The sequence below is a fragment of the Panthera tigris genome, chromosome E2 (assembly GCF_018350195.1).
Source record: "Panthera tigris isolate Pti1 chromosome E2, P.tigris_Pti1_mat1.1, whole genome shotgun sequence".
Taxonomy (NCBI): domain Eukaryota; kingdom Metazoa; phylum Chordata; class Mammalia; order Carnivora; family Felidae; genus Panthera; species Panthera tigris.
In genome coordinates, this window is record NC_056674.1 from 5,493,635 (window position 1) to 5,509,971 (window position 16,337).

At 41.0% G+C, this 16,337-nt stretch overlaps 1 protein-coding gene across 1 annotated transcript; it reads left to right on the forward strand.

The window, feature by feature from the left end:
* Nucleotides 1–4,564: 4,564 nt before the first annotated feature.
* On the forward strand, nucleotides 4,565–10,406 carry LOC122234247 (putative protein ZNF720). Its single transcript, XM_042970020.1, has 3 exons — nucleotides 4,565–4,579; nucleotides 9,674–9,800; nucleotides 10,297–10,406. The coding sequence occupies exons 1-3, from the start codon at nucleotides 4,565–4,567 to the stop codon at nucleotides 10,404–10,406; spliced, it is 252 nt and encodes an 83-aa protein (XP_042825954.1).
* Nucleotides 10,407–16,337: the final 5,931 nt, after the last annotated feature.

A 16,337-nucleotide genomic window follows, 5' to 3' on the forward strand; every position in this document is an offset into this window, starting at 1 on the left:
CTTTAAAAAATATCTACATTTATCATGGGCCTCTTTTAAATACTTCATCATTTTTATGTAGAATTTTTTGGGTTACATTTTGTGTGGTCTTGCAATTCCATAATAATGTGCTTCCTTTTGTATGGAATTTCCACAGCATTATTTCAGTGGGATTTTGCTATTACCTTTGTATTTTGTTTTAGGGTCACAATTTTTTAAATTTTTTTTTACATCTTATTTTACTCTTGAAGGCAAGAGAGAGAATATGAGTCGGGGTGGGGCAGAGAGAGAGGGAGACACAGAATCTGAAGCAGGATCCAGGCTGTGAGCTGACAGCACAGAGCCCGATGTGGGGCTCAAACTCATGAACACCAAGATCATGACCTGAGCTGAAGTCCAACACTTAACCGAATGAGCCACTGAATCAACCCTTAACTCAGGACTTGAATTCCCAAACTGGGAGACCATGCCTTAACTGAAATCAGGAATTGTACACATAACTGAATGAGCCACCTTCGTGCCCCTAAGACACTGTTTTAAGCCGAGAGTGTCAATTTTATACAAATTCTGCTATGTATCATCTCTGCACCTGCTCCCACTCTATATTGATGACATCATAAATTCTATTTTTATTTTGCATATATTATTACCTAGATTTGATTTTTATGCTTTTATTTAAGAAAAAGACTGTAGCAGAAATAAATGTGACGTGTCCTACCTTGTTACAACACTACAGGTTTCTATTGTGTAAATATTTATACTTCTCACAGCTTTAGGTTATGTGTTTTCAGTTACTGTTTAGAATCTTTTTAGTTCAATAAGGACTTTTTAAAAATTTTTTTTATGTTTATTTATATTTTGAGAGAGACACAGAGACAGAATCTGAAGCAGGCTCCAGGCACTAAGGCATCAGCAAGATAGTAACACAGGTCTCGAAGTCATGAACCGTGAGAACATGACTTGAGCCAAAGTTGGATACTTGACAAACCGACGCACCCAGGTGTCCCTAGAAGGACTTTCTTTAACATTTCTTATAGGGGCGCCTGGGTGGCTCAGTCGGTTGAGCGTCCAGCTTCAGCTCAGGTCGTGATCTCACAGTCTGTGAGTTCGAGCCCCGTGTCAGGATCTGTGCTGACAGCAAGGAGGCGGGAGCCTACTTCGGATTCTGTGTCTCCCTCTTTTTCTACCCCTCCCCTGCTCATGCTCTGCCTCTCTGTGTCTCAAAAATAAAGAAAGACATTTTTAAAAAAGTTTAAAAAAAATATTTCTTGTAGTACAGATCTGCTGATAAACTTAGAGGGGTTTTGCCTTGGCAAAGTCTTCATTTCTACATGCATGGAAAATAGCTGTGCCAGGTAGGGTATTCTTGGTGGATATTTTTTGATCTTTCAGTATTTGAATATAACGTTGAATGCTTTTCTTTCTATAACATCTACCGAGAACCCCACTAACAATCTTGTAGGAGCTCTCTTGTACAAGATAAGTTGCCTTTGTCAAGCTTTTCAAAATTCTCTTTTCACTGGTCATTTTGGTCCGTTAATTACAACTGTGTTCATGTCCTGTCTTTTTTCCTTCAATTTTTATTTAAATTTTAATTAGGTAATATGCAGTGCAATATTGATTTCAGTATAATTCGTTCAGTGGCTCATCATTTGCTACAGTGCTCATCATAACAACTGCTTTCCTTAATAGCCATCACCAAGCACACTGTCCCTCACCCATCTCCTGCCATTGATACTTATCCTACTGTGAATTTACTGTGCTTGTGAATTTGTCTCTTCTTTCCACATACAGGGGAACTACAAGCCTTTAGTCCTTCATGGAAACTCGCTGCCCCCTTTCACTCTGCTCTGTTTATGGGGTCCCCATAATGTACACATTGGTCCACTTGTAGGTATCCCATGTGTCCTGAATCTTTCTTCTTTTCCACATTTTTCTTTGGTCCTCTTAGGTAATTTAAAACAAGGGGTCTCCAGGTTGCCCAGTTCTTTCTTGTGCTTGATCAAGTCTGTTGCTGACTCCTTAGTATATTTTTAAATTCAAAGATTCTCCACTTGAGCTCCCAAATTCTGGGTGATTGTTTCTTATACTTTGCCTCTTTGGGTTTCCATTCTGGTCATGCATAGTTTTTCTCCTCTCATTTAGTTACCTGTCTGTTTTCTCTTCTTCCTCCATGGGCATCTTTATGATGTTTTCTTCTTGAATTCTTGGTCATACCATTAATACTTCCTGATTAATTCAAGGTCAGTTTTGGAGATTTATTTCATTCCTGTGAGTGAAACAAATTCTTCTTTTTCTTTATGGCCTTGTGGTCTTTTGTTGAGATTAGTGAATTTAAGAAAACAAACTCTGGGTTTAGGCTTATGAACTTGTTTGTACAGGAGAACACAAGTAATTGGTAATGTCTGAATTTTTGGAATTTCCCAGTTTACGGAAGTATAGTTACTTCTTTAGAGCCCATGATACCTTCCTCTGTTGTCCTCAGCTCTTTAGTCTCTCCAGTGTGTAAACAAAAGCTCACCTGTTGTCTGAGCAGCCATCACAGTGCATCCAGCAGGTGCCCTCATTCTCTCTGCTTCCACGTCCTTCATGACAGAAATAAGTCCCTCAGGCACCTGCAAAAAAGCCAGATCACTGAACATAGAGGTCACTCCTGTGTTTTCACCTCCTGATGAGAGGTAACTGTTTCCACACAGTGTTTTCAAGGAGTGTCAGGAAGGGTGAGTAGCAGTGTGGGCCAGTGTCACAAACGTTGTCTCTTTGATGTTTTTCTGTTTCAAAGTATTCTGTTATGCAAAATTAAGATGTTAACAAAATAGATTTTTATAAGATGTCTCCTTAAAGCCTCCTGGTAACCACAAAGCAAAACCTGTAGTAGACACACAAAACATAAAGAGAAAGGAATCAAAGTACACCACTCTACAAAATCAACAAATCACAAAGAAAAAGACCAAACGGATAAGAAAGGGGCAAGTAATGCTACAATAGCTAAAAACATAGAAAACAATGACAAGAGTAACTCCATCCATACCTGTGTCAATATGTAATTTAAATATAGAGGGACTAAATTCTCCATCCAAAGGATACATTGGCTGAAAGGAAAGAAGTACACAAATGAAGGATATGTGCTGCCTTCAAGAGACTCACTTCAGCTGTAGGAACACACTCAGGCTGAAAGCACAGGTGTGGAAAAAGATCTTCCATGCCAATGGAAAATGTCTTCAAGAGTTCTTTCTTGGCCATCAGCTCTGGACCACCCCACTATCACCCCAAAACTTGCTCATTCGCATGTATCAGGGAAAGCTCCATTTGTAAACGTGTGTCCTTCTGAGAAGCAGAAAGGAGGAGAATGTGTAAATTTACAGAAACTCTGATCAGTGGAGAAGGCATGGATTCAAATCAGGACAATAACCATACCCATGGTTACTGTGTTTTCCTTGCTCACTTCCCAAATGCTTCCCAAAAGGATCCTGTGTGGAGTTTGCATTAATAATCATTGCTGCTACCCTCCCCCTCAGATTCCCTCAACTGGTGTGGGTGGAAACAACAGTGTTGTTTTAGTGAAGTGCTCCAGGGGATTCTGTATGGGATTTTTTTGCATCAATATCTAGGATTCAGGGATTTGTTTTCTCACCGAATCAAAGAATAAAGAGGTGGACACAAAATGAGCAACAGGCAAAACTTTATTACAGTATAACAGAGGAAGAGTAGTAGGAAAGCTCTCCTTACAGAGAGGGGACATTGGAATGTGAATACCAGTGACAATAGGCAAGGGCCTTTGTGGTATAAGGTTCTGGTCTCTCCCTCTTCCCTTCCCCCTTGTTCCTTCTCAAGTCCTATGCCTACTGGATTAACAACTCCAGGTGCTGCGTTGTCCCTTCCTGATTGGCTCATTTCCATTGCAGGAGGGGTGGTCTATGGCCTTATTGCTCCTTGTGGGTTTTAAGTTTTATCATCTACTACTGGTTTTTAGTTAGGTCTTTAGTCAAATTCCTGAGGGGGAATAGGTGATGTCTGTCACATTCTTAAGAGGAACCTGACAGCTAAGGGGGTTTTCTGTATTCAGACATTCCCAGCATTGTTCCAAAATGTGTTTTCCCCACCCAGGGGCCTCAGGTCCTAATGGTTCCCATTCTCCCTACTGAACCCTATGTTTTCCTATCAAAATGCTAAGGGAAGCTAGAGTTAAGCTGAAAGGCTTCCCATTAAGTTATCAGAGTTGAGTGCAGGCTTTGGCTCAAGGGTCTCCAGTACAGGGGATGGGGAGGGTCAGGTCCATGTAACACACTGTTCCAATGCTCGAGCAGAATTTGTGGGCTTCTGTGGGAGGGGAGGCCCCCTGAAAGCAGAGACAGGAAACTCAGAGGCTGGTCTCCACGTGGGACACCTTAGTTTCTGAATAGCTCCTGACACAATTGATGAGGAACTTGGGTCTTTTTTGCATTTCAAAGCCCTGCCAGCAGGTGACCAGGTTACTGGTGAAGAGGTTGCATTGGTGGCTTTAAAGGCACTTGCTCCCACTTCAGCTGGGATTTCTCCACAAAAATCTTCTGAGAAAACTCTTGAAGAGGAGAGGAAAGGAGCAATGGCCAATTCTCAGGTAAGCCTCGGTCCATTGCAAGAGGACCTGTCAACTTGTTCTCAGGATAATCCATGCATGTAGAAATTGCAGGGCACCTGGGTGGTTCATTCAGTTGAGCATATATGACTCTTGATTTAGGCTCAGGTCTTGATCCCAGGGACCTGCTATCCAGCCCTGCATAAGGGTTCCTTCTGAGCTTGGAGCCTACTTAAGATTTTCTCTCTCTACCTGAGTCCCTGTCCTCCATTTGCATGTATGCTCGCTCTCTCTCACTCTCTCTCTCTCTCTCTCTCTCTCTCTCTCTCTCTCTCTCTCTAAATGAAAAAATTGTAAATACCAATGGTTTTATTTGTTTAGTTCTTATGGTTCTGTTTTAGGTTTTCACCTAATTTTTTTTAAATTTTTTTCAACGTTTATTTTGTTGAGACAGAGACAGACAGCATGAACAGGGTAGGGTCAGAGAAGGAGGGAGACACAGAATCCGGAACAGGCTCCAGGCTCTGAGCACAGAGCCGGATGTGGGGCTCGAACTCACAGACCGCGAGACCATGACCTGAGCCACAGTCGACTCTAAACAGTCTGAGCCACCCAGGTGCCCCAGATTTTCCCCTAATTATTAACATTTCAGAAATGATATTCCAGGTTATGTCTTCAGAACACTCCTCCCCTATATCCCAGAGACCTCTCTCCCTTTTCTCCATCCTGGCTTCTAGTAGGGCAACAGCAGTTGTCACTTTGAATTAAATTTCTACAAGTATTGAAAATATTCCCTTTGTGACAGAACCAGAGAGGAAGGTGTTGAGGCCAACTGTCCTGTTGCTGATGGGGTCTGGTCCTGGGATACCAATCAAGGAAAACCATTCCCGTGTAGGTCTTATCCGAATGCTTTCTGTGCCCCCGGTAGAGGAGGATTATGAAAATGCACAAATACACAAGAGGATATGAGGCACAGAATAACTTAGAATGTTCCTGCTCTTGAGGATGTGGAAAAGCTACTTTAAGATATCCTAGATATTCCAGGACATGACAAGTATATGCGGTAAAGTCTCTATAAATCCACTGTGCTTAACTTGTTTATATTGTGATTTACTGTTTGGGGTCACAAAAGCACACCAGCGATCCCGTGTCCTGAGGTGTACCTTAGGCACTGATAGCACTTTGTTTCCTTACAGCTGATGTTACCTTCTATCACTTGGGTTTGTGCTCTCTGCCAGATTCCTCCCCTGTAATGTTCATATTTTTCTCTTCAGTTGTAATGATTTCAGCCAGATTCCCTGAGCAATTTCCAGACACCATCACATTTAAACTGGAAATATCTTTCTCCTAGTTTCTCTTTTCTTGTATTCTTTTTACCTTGTAGCTTTTTTTCTTTTAAGTTTTTAACTTTATTTTGAGAGAGAGAGAGAGAGAGAGAGAGAGAGTGTGAGAACAGGGGAGTGGCCAAGAGAGAACCAAGTCCCAAGTAGGTGACACAGGGTCAGCACTGAGTCAGACACGGGGCTCGAACTCACAAATCAAGACGTCTTGACCTCAGCCTAATTGAAAAGTCAGAAGCTTGATTGAGCCATCCAGGCACCCCTTCCTCATAGTTTCTGAGGAGGAGGACAAATGCAAAAGCAATGTGGATAAAATTAAAATTTCTCACAACTTACAAGCCCCGCAGAAATACTCGAGACTGGCCAAGGAAGATATTCCTCAAGGAATTCTCAACTGCTTTAATGGTGATGCTTTCCTAGAGGCAAACAGCAAGCTTAGCTTTACCCTAGACAGAATTCCAGGTCCTAGAAGTCTTCTTTAACATAGGAAATCCCTGTAGAAACTTATAATTCTTCCCCCCTCCCCAACTTAAAGTATATAATCAACAGCTCTTCTCAATCTCCTTCAGCTCCTTCTTCCCGCAGATCCTGTCCCTGTGCTTTTACACAAACAGCCTCGTTTACCAAAATGGCTCAAGGCTATTTCCTTGAACATTGTCTCCTGGCCCATGTCACATTAGTCCCCACCGGACAATGATACCCTCATTGTTGTGTAGTAGATATAATGACCTCTACATAGAGGTTCTCAATGAGTCAGACCTTCATCCTGTAGCTTTTTGTTTTGCTGCATAGTCATGACACATGCATACTCTATTTACTTCTGTGTATTTCAGAAAAAGAAAGAAGAATCACATAGTACCAAGAATTACCATGTTTGAGTGTCTTAAAATCCTGAAATAAAACAGCACAAATGATGAATGAAATAAAGCTTTCAATGAGGGGCATGTGCATCGCTCAGTTCATTAAGCGTCAGACTTCTACTCAGTTCATGATCTCACCAGTCCTGAGCTGGAGCCCAGCATCAGGTGAACAGGAGCCATGCCTCTCCATTTCTCTCTCCCTCTCTCTCTGCCCCTCCTGGTATTCTCTCTCTCCCTGTCTCTCTCTGTCTCTCTGTCTCTCTCTCCTTAGTAATAATTAACTAAAAAATAAAATTTAAAAAAGCTTTCAAATAAAAACTATATTAGCAGATCATGGAGTACTACGGTCAAGACAACTCTTGAGATACTGTGTAGTGCCAGATAGTTTATTGAAGTAGCACAGGGCAGGACCCATGGGCAGAAAGAACTGTACTTTGGCTGCATGAAGCTTATATGTTCAAGGGGATGGTAGGTGCACAGAGTGTTCAATCACAAATGTTTCTTTAAATTTCTACGTGTAAAACTGCTTCTGCAAGATTTCTCTGGTGCTTACCATTCAGTTCAATATGAAGCAGTGGTGACATGTACCCGTGGTCATGAGACCCTGTAAAACTGTAATAACCAGGGATACCTAGGTGGCTCAGTCACAGCCTGGAGCCTGGAGTCACAGCTTGGGGTTCTCTCCCTCTCTCTGCCTCTCCACCTTTCACACCGTGCTTACCCACGTTCTCTTTCACAATATAAATAACCTTAAAGAAAAATGTAGGAACCAGCCTTTATTTGATGAATGTCCACATAATACAACTGTATGTTAGCTTTCTGTGCTACAGGTGAAAAATTTTCAGATTGTAATCCTCATCATACTAGAGTCAGAAATAACTGTTGTATTTGTATCTTAATGTGTGTTTGTGTTGATAGTGTGAGTAAAAGACCTAAGCACCATTATCTACAATTAGTTTTATGAGTTTCATGTCACTGAAAATGTTTTGTTTGTTTTTGAGGAAGAGAGAGGCAGGGGCAGAGAGAGAGAATCCCTAGCCAGCTCCAGACTGTCAGCACAGAGCCTGAGGTGGGGTTTGAACTGGTGAACTGTGAAATCATGACCTGAGCCAAATTCAAGACGTGGACACTTAACCCCCTGAGCCACCCAGGTGTCCTTCATTGAAAATGTTTCCTAGTCACCAGTATACTTTTTTACATTTAATATCTATACAACTTCTTTGAATATTTATGGATGTGAGCATGGAATGTATAAAGGTGATCAATTTTGTGTGCATACCTTCTTTCCATCATTCTTCAGGTTTGACACCTGCTATGATCATTTGGTTAGGGGCCCCTCCGTATATTTTAGGTGTCATTTTAGGTCAACTCCAGGTCAGATGACCTGGGTTAAAACCTGATCCCTACCACGTACTGGATGCTTGAAAAAATATTCACATGGAAATAGAAGAATAATGTGTCTGTTGTCTTAGATTATGATTTATTTTCCAATAAGTTATGAAAAACTGTGACTGCTCTCTACTAACCAGGAAATGCTTGGAAAGGTTTATTGCCTTTCTTGCTATTCTAGTAGAACCTGTAGTTGCTATGAATCCCATTCAGTTCCAAGTTCCCCAAAAGTTCTTGTCTTTGAGTTCTTCGTTATTGAAATATGTATCTCTTGGCCCATAGACTAATGCCTTGTTAGAAATGCAGACATCTACCCCATCTTCGAACTCCTGAACAGTATCTCCATTTTAACAAGATCCCCAAGGTCCTGTTGTGAAATTCTAATTCATATTAGAATATGCTAAGTACATTTGTCACTCCCTAGAACTTTCCATTTAAGAAATAGATAGCACATGTACTGTATGATGTAAATACAATATTCAAAATGTATATGCCTGTGTTGATGCCTTCATTTTAAAAATTCTCTTGAATAAAAACAGTATTTATAAAGGTTCTTACCTCCAAGGTAAAGAATATGCTAGAGAATAATACTGGGTGACAAATAATCTTACCTCATCAAGCAGGAACCTCACCTAAGCCAGAACCAGTTCTCCTATGTAACTGAACTAACAGAAGTTCAGTCGTTGGTGGATCACAAAAAAACTATACCAGGTGAGGATGTGAGCAAAGCAAAAATGATTTACAAGATACATGGAAATCACAGGGAGGAAGTTCCAAATCAGATACTCACGGAGGAAGGGGGAATGGTGTCCTTTCATTTAGGGTTAGCGTGGATATTCAGAAAGGGAAGGCCATCATCTTATGTCAAGTGGAGTATAAGGTTGCACATAAGCCTTAAGAGAACAGTTGTGTACATACTCTGCATATTTAATAGGAAATGAGGTTTGTGCTCCTCCTTGGGTGAGATTTTAGTATTATAATGAGGTAAAAGGGAGCTCCTGGGTGGCTGAGTCCAATGAGCGTCCTACTCTTAATTTAGGCTCAGGTCAGGATGAAAGTCCTGAGATCAGGCTCCACTCTGAGCATGGACCCTGGTTGGGATTCTGTCTCTCTGTCTCTGCCCCACCCCCACTTGGGCACTCTCTATCTCACTCAAAGACATAAGATTTAAAATAAAATGTATGTATGAGATGAAGGTAACTGTACTCACTCCGTAGTTTAGTCTGTTATGCATTGGCTTAGGTGTGAGTCAGGGGTTAATCTCCAACTGAGCCCATCCAAGCTCTTCCTCAGGGCAGTCATTACGTTTTGTTGGATGGTTTCTGTTTCCACTACAGGAGACTATACCCATGGGGAGTTTTTTGTGAAGTAAAAGATAAGATAGAAAAAGAGGTTAAGTAAAGTGTGGAACTAAGATCGGTGGGTACAAGCACAAGCATTAAAGTCAGGTCTTGGAGTCTGGCTGGTGACATTAACTGCCCCTTTCATTTGACCTAGCATTATGAACTCTGCCTGTGGCCACTTGATAACTGTGTTTTTTATTGCAGGGATTGCTGACATTCAGGGATGTGGCCATAGAATTTTCTCAGAAAGAGTTGGGGTGCCTGAATGACAGTCAGTGGGAACTGTACAGGGATGTGATGTTAGAGAACTATGGACACCTCCATTTCTTGGGTGAGGATAACTCCTTCCACGTTTCCCAAACCATACTCAGGGATTTGTTCCTTCCCTTGAAGACTGTCTCTTGGAATCTTCCTCTTTGCATGACTGGGATTCAGATCCCTGCAGTCAGGGAAAGAAGTAGGGGTTTGTGGATGTACAGAAAAATCTTCATGGTGTTTCCTTTTCAGTTTTACCTTCCCTTCCTTAGGGTACCATCATCATTTCTGTACATCAATGATAATTCTAAAGGCTAAGTGGCATAAAACGGTATCTCTTTTGTCTTAAATACCGATTTCTACTCATTATTTTCATGGTAGTACTCGGAAGTGGAGGTCAAGATCTGAACATGGAAAATTTGTCCTGCATGTTCTAAAGGGGTTGTTGGGCCACAGCACTTGGGAAATCATTTTCTAGCTTCTACTCTGTCCTCTCTGCTCTACTAAGCACAATAGTGGATCAGAAGTTAGAATCTCCAACCACACTCATATTCTGTTTTTCTAATAAACAGGTCTTGTTGTGTCAAAGCCAGACCTGGTCATCTTTTTGGAACACAAGAAGGATGTCTGGGCCGTGAAGAGAAAGGAGACAGTAGCTACACACCCAGGTAGGTGGAAATGAAGCGGATGACAGAGCTGAGGTCCAGTCGTGAAGGAGGAATTGGACCTCAGAATGTGGTTGAGCAGCTCTGCTTGAATGGAAATTAGGTTGAAAAGGCCAGTTTCAGGTCTCTTCCTCTCACATCGGACATCTGCTTTCCAACATACCAAGCTTTCCATTCTCTAAGGATTCTCCTTCAGTTCCACGGAGGGTTCTTCACATCCACAGTGAGGTCCTCCATAATCTAATTGGTTCTCCATTTGCTTTGAGGTCTTGCGGAAATCTCTGTATTTCTGAGGAACTGTCCGCCAATGCATTTCTGACTTCTGTTTTGCTTCTTGTGTGAAGTGTGTCAGGATAGTGGTGGGCACCTTGAGGTGAGGTGCAGAAATCCCAGGAACGCCAGAGGGAGACATCACAAGTTTTCAGGTTGATCCTTTCCAGGATTAAGGTGGCTTTCATTTTAATCATACAAAATACAGACCCAGTAATCACATCAGGTGATAAAGCAACTCCCTAATATGAGGAAATCTCGTTCTTTGTTCCACTTCAAAAGTTCATTTCTTGGGTTGCCTGTTGGCTCAGTTGGTTAAGCGTCTGGGTTGAGCTCAAGCCATGATCTGACAGTTTGAATTTGAGCCCTGCATCAGCCTCTCTGCTGTCAGTGAAGAACCCATTTGGGATCCTTTGCCTCTCTGTCTGACTGGCACATGTTCTCTGTTTCTCAAAAATTAATATTAAAAAAAAAAAAAAAAGTTCAGGATGCCTGGGTGAGTCAGTTGGTTAAGAGTCCAACTCTTGGTTTGGCTCAGGGCATGATCTCAGGGTTTCTGAGTTCAAGCCCCACATAGGGTTCTGGGCTGACAGCCCAGATGGTGCTTGGTTTCTCCTCCCTCTCACCATCTCTCCCTCCCACCGTCCCTCCTTCCCCCCCCCCACCCTTTCCACACTGTTCTTTATCTCTGTGTCTAAATAAACTTTCATTTTCTTTGTATTAAGTAAAATAAGAAATTTCCACTCAATGTTTTGCATTCCTCAATGGTGAAATAATGTAAAGCACCTATTATTTTCATATAATTCTATATAAATTTATGCCATAGGGGAGCTAGGATATTTAGAAGTGAAAACTCACAGCCTATAATTAAGTCTCAATTGTTACTTTATTTGTTAATTGAATCCTTTTATGAATTTATCTTGTATAAGATGAAGTCCCTGTGACTTTGTCATATGTTTTCACTCTGAGTCGTTGTATAGGAGATTCCTTTATGATCTATTATATCAAAAGTCCTGATATACCATGGGCATTTGCTTTATAAGAAGTGAGGCAGACAATTAGGAAACGTCCTATGTTTAGAAAAAGAGTTCATTATAAATGTAATTTCACGTGAGAAAAAATCAATTATTATTTATTTACTCAGAATGTATCTGAATTTAACACCAAAGATTTTTTTTTAAAAAGCGGTTGTTGGCCTATTTTACATTTTTGGTTGTGTTTGTTTATTTAGAAATGAAAGGTTTTGGGGCACTTGGGTGGGTCAGAGGGTTGAGCATCTGACTCTTGATTTCAACTCAGGTCATGACTTCATGATTTGAATTTAAGCCCTAAGTCCAGTTCTGTACCCAGTGTGGACCCCGCTTGGAATTCCCTTCTTTCTCTCTCTCTCTCTCTCCCACCCTCCCTCCCTCTCTCCCACCCTCCCTCCCTCTCTCCCTTTCTCTCTCAAACTTTTTAAACATTCACCAAAAAGAAATGAAAGGTTTTTGTTTGCTTGATTCTAAAGAATGGATTATAGGGGATCTGCGTAGCTCAGTTGGTTAAGCCTTCAACTTCAGCTTAGGAAATGATCTTAGGTTTGTGACTTTGAGCCCCATGTCTGGCTCTGTGCTGAGATCTCACACAGCTTGGAGCCTGCTTCGGATTCTGTGTCTGCCTCTCTCTCTAAGTCTCCCTGGCTTGTGCGCTCGTTCTCTCTCTCTCTCTCTCTCTCTCTCTCTCTCTCTCTAAGATACATGAACATTAAAAAAAAGAACAATGGATTATACCCTGAAATCTGTGTGATAGGAGGGATCTATTCACATAACACATTGTTTAATGTCTTAAGTGCTTAATTCACAAAAGTTTTCATTAGAGGTTTCCATGGTTGATTTTAAGGAACATTCTTGACAATTATAATGCCTGTGAAGACATGCCAGTAATTGAAAATGTTCCTTTTTCATGGGTACACAGTCACAGTTGAAAATTAGAGCTATAGCTAGGGGTGCCTGGGCTCTGGTCATGATCTCACGATTCATGAGTCTGAGGACTGCATTGGGCTCTGAGCTGACACCGTGGAGCCTGCTTGGGATTCTTTCTTTCCCCTCTTTCTCTGTTTCTCCTCTGCTTTAGGAGAGCATTCTCTCTCAAAATAAGCTTTAAAAAATATCTACATTTATCATGGGCCTCTTTTAAATACTTCATCATTTTTATGTAGAATTTTTTGGGTTACATTTTGTGTGGTCTTGCAATTCCATAATAATGTGCTTCCTTTTGTATGGAATTTCCACAGCATTATTTCAGTGGGATTTTGCTATTACCTTTGTATTTTGTTTTAGGGTCACAATTTTTTAAATTTTTTTTTACATCTTATTTTACTCTTGAAGGCAAGAGAGAGAATATGAGTCGGGGTGGGGCAGAGAGAGAGGGAGACACAGAATCTGAAGCAGGATCCAGGCTGTGCGCTGACAGCACAGAGCCCGATGTGGGGCTCAAACTCATGAACACCAAGATCATGACCTGAGCTGAAGTCCAACACTTAACCGAATGAGCCACTGAATCAACCCTTAACTCAGGACTTGAATTCCCAAACTGGGAGACCATGCCTTAACTGAAATCAGGAATTGTACACATAACTGAATGAGCCACCTTCGTGCCCCTAAGACACTGTTTTAAGCTGAGAGTGTCAATTTTATACAAATTCTGCTATGTATCATCTCTGCACCTGCTCCCACTCTATATTGATGACATCATAAATTCTATTTTTATTTTGCATATATTATTACCTAGATTTGATTTTTATGCTTTTATTTAAGAAAAAGACTGTAGCAGAAATAAATGTGACGTGTCCTACCTTGTTACAACACTACAGGTTTCTATTGTGTAAATATTTATACTTCTCACAGCTTTAGGTTATGTGTTTTCAGTTACTGTTTAGAATCTTTTTAGTTCAATAAGGACTTTTTAAAAATTTTTTTTATGTTTATTTATATTTTGAGAGAGACACAGAGACAGAATCTGAAGCAGGCTCCAGGCACTAAGGCATCAGCAAGATAGTAACACAGGTCTCGAAGTCACGAACCGTGAGAACATGACTTGAGCCAAAGTTGGATACTTGACAAACCGACGCACCCAGGTGTCCCTAGAAGGACTTTCTTTAACATTTCTTATAGGGGCGCCTGGGTGGCTCAGTCGGTTGAGCGTCCAGCTTCAGCTCAGGTCGTGATCTCACAGTCTGTGAGTTCGAGCCCCGTGTCAGGATCTGTGCTGACAGCAAGGAGGCGGGAGCCTACTTCGGATTCTGTGTCTCCCTCTCTTTCTGCCCCTCCCCTGCTCATGCTCTGCCTCTCTGTGTCTCAAAAATAAAGAAAGACATTTTTAAAAAAGTTTAAAAAAAATATTTCTTGTAGGACAGATCTGCTGATAAACTTAGAGGGGTTTTGCCTTGGCAAAGTCTTCATTTCTACATGCATGGAAAATAGCTGTGCCAGGTAGGGTATTCTTGGTGGATATTTTTTGATCTTTCAGTATTTGAATATAACGTTGAATGCTTTTCTTTCTATAACATCTACCGAGAACCCCACTAACAATCTTGTAGGAGCTCTCTTGTACAAGATAAGTTGCCTTTGTCAAGCTTTTCAAAATTCTCTTTTCACTGGTCATTTTGGTCCGTTAATTACAACTGTGTTCATGTCCTGTCTTTTTTCCTTCAATTTTTATTTAAATTTTAATTAGGTAATATGCAGTGCAATATTGATTTCAGTATAATTCGTTCAGTGGCTCATCATTTGCTACAGTGCTCATCATAACAACTGCTTTCCTTAATAGCCATCACCAAGCACACTGTCCCTCACCCATCTCCTGCCATTGATACTTATCCTACTGTGAATTTACTGTGCTTGTGAATTTGTCTCTTCTTTCCACATACAGGGGAACTACAAGCCTTTAGTCCTTCATGGAAACTCGCTGCCCCCTTTCACTCTGCTCTGTTTATGGGGTCCCCATAATGTACACATTGGTCCACTTGTAGGTATCCCATGTGTCCTGAATCTTTCTTCTTTTCCACATTTTTCTTTGGTCCTCTTAGGTAATTTAAAACAAGGGGTCTCCAGGTTGCCCAGTTCTTTCTTGTGCTTGATCAAGTCTGTTGCTGACTCCTTAGTATATTTTTAAATTCAAAGATTCTCCACTTGAGCTCCCAAATTCTGGGTGATTGTTTCTTATACTTTGCCTCTTTGGGTTTCCATTCTGGTCATGCATAGTTTTTCTGCTCTCATTTAGTTACCTGTCTGTTTTCTCTTCTTCCTCCATGGGCATCTTTATGATGTTTTCTTCTTGAATTCTTGGTCATACCATTAATACTTCCTGATTAATTCAAGGTCAGTTTTGGAGATTTATTTCATTCCTGTGAGTGAAACAAATTCTTCTTTTTCTTTATGGCCTTGTGGTCTTTTGTTGAGATTAGTGAATTTAAGAAAACAAACTCTGGGTTTAGGCTTATGAACTTGTTTGTACAGGAGAACACAAGTAATTGGTAATGTCTGAATTTTTGGAATTTCCCAGTTTACGGAAGTATAGTTACTTCTTTAGAGCCCATGATACCTTCCTCTGTTGTCCTCAGCTCTTTAGTCTCTCCAGTGTGTAAACAAAAGCTCACCTGTTGTCTGAGCAGCCATCACAGTGCATCCAGCAGGTGCCCTCATTCTCTCTGCTTCCACGTCCTTCATGACAGAAATAAGTCCCTCAGGCACCTGCAAAAAAGCCAGATCACTGAACATAGAGGTCACTCCTGTGTTTTCACCTCCTGATGAGAGGTAACTGTTTCCACACAGTGTTTTCAAGGAGTGTCAGGAAGGGTGAGTAGCAGTGTGGGCCAGTGTCACAAACTTTGTCTCTTTGATGTTTTTCTGTTTCAAAGTATTCTGTTATGCAAAATTAAGATGTTAACAAAATAGATTTTTATAAGATGTCTCCTTAAAGCCTCCTGGTAACCACAAAGCAAAACCTGTAGTAGACACACAAAACATAAAGAGAAAGGAATCAAAGTACACCACTCTACAAAATCAACAAATCACAAAGAAAAAGACCAAACGGATAAGAAAGGGGCAAGTAATGCTACAATAGCTAAAAACATAGAAAACAATGACAAGAGTAACTCCATCCATACCTGTGTCAATACATACTTTAAATATAGAGGGACTAAATTCTCCATCCAAAAGATACATTGGCTGAAAGGAAAGAAGTTCACAAATGAAGGATATGTGCTGCCTTCAAGAGACTCACTTCAGCTGTAGGAACACACTCAGGCTGAAAGCACAGGTGTGGAAAAAGATCTTCCATGCCAATGGAAAATGTCTTCAAGAGTTCTTTCTTGGCCATCAGCTCTGGACCACCCCACTATCACCCCAAAACTTGCTCATTCGCATGTATCAGGGAAAGCTCCATTTGTAAACGTGTGTCCTTCTGAGAAGCAGAAAGGAGGAGAATGTGTAAATTTACAGAAACTCTGTTCAGTGGAGAAGGCATGGATTCAAATCAGGACAATAACCATACCCATGGTTACTGTGTTTTCCTTGCTCACTTCCCAAATGCTTCCCAAAAGGATCCTGTGTGGAGTTTGCATTAATAATCATTGCTGCTACCCTCCCCCTCAGATTCCCTCAACTGGTGTGGGTGGAAACAACAGTGTTGTTTTAGTG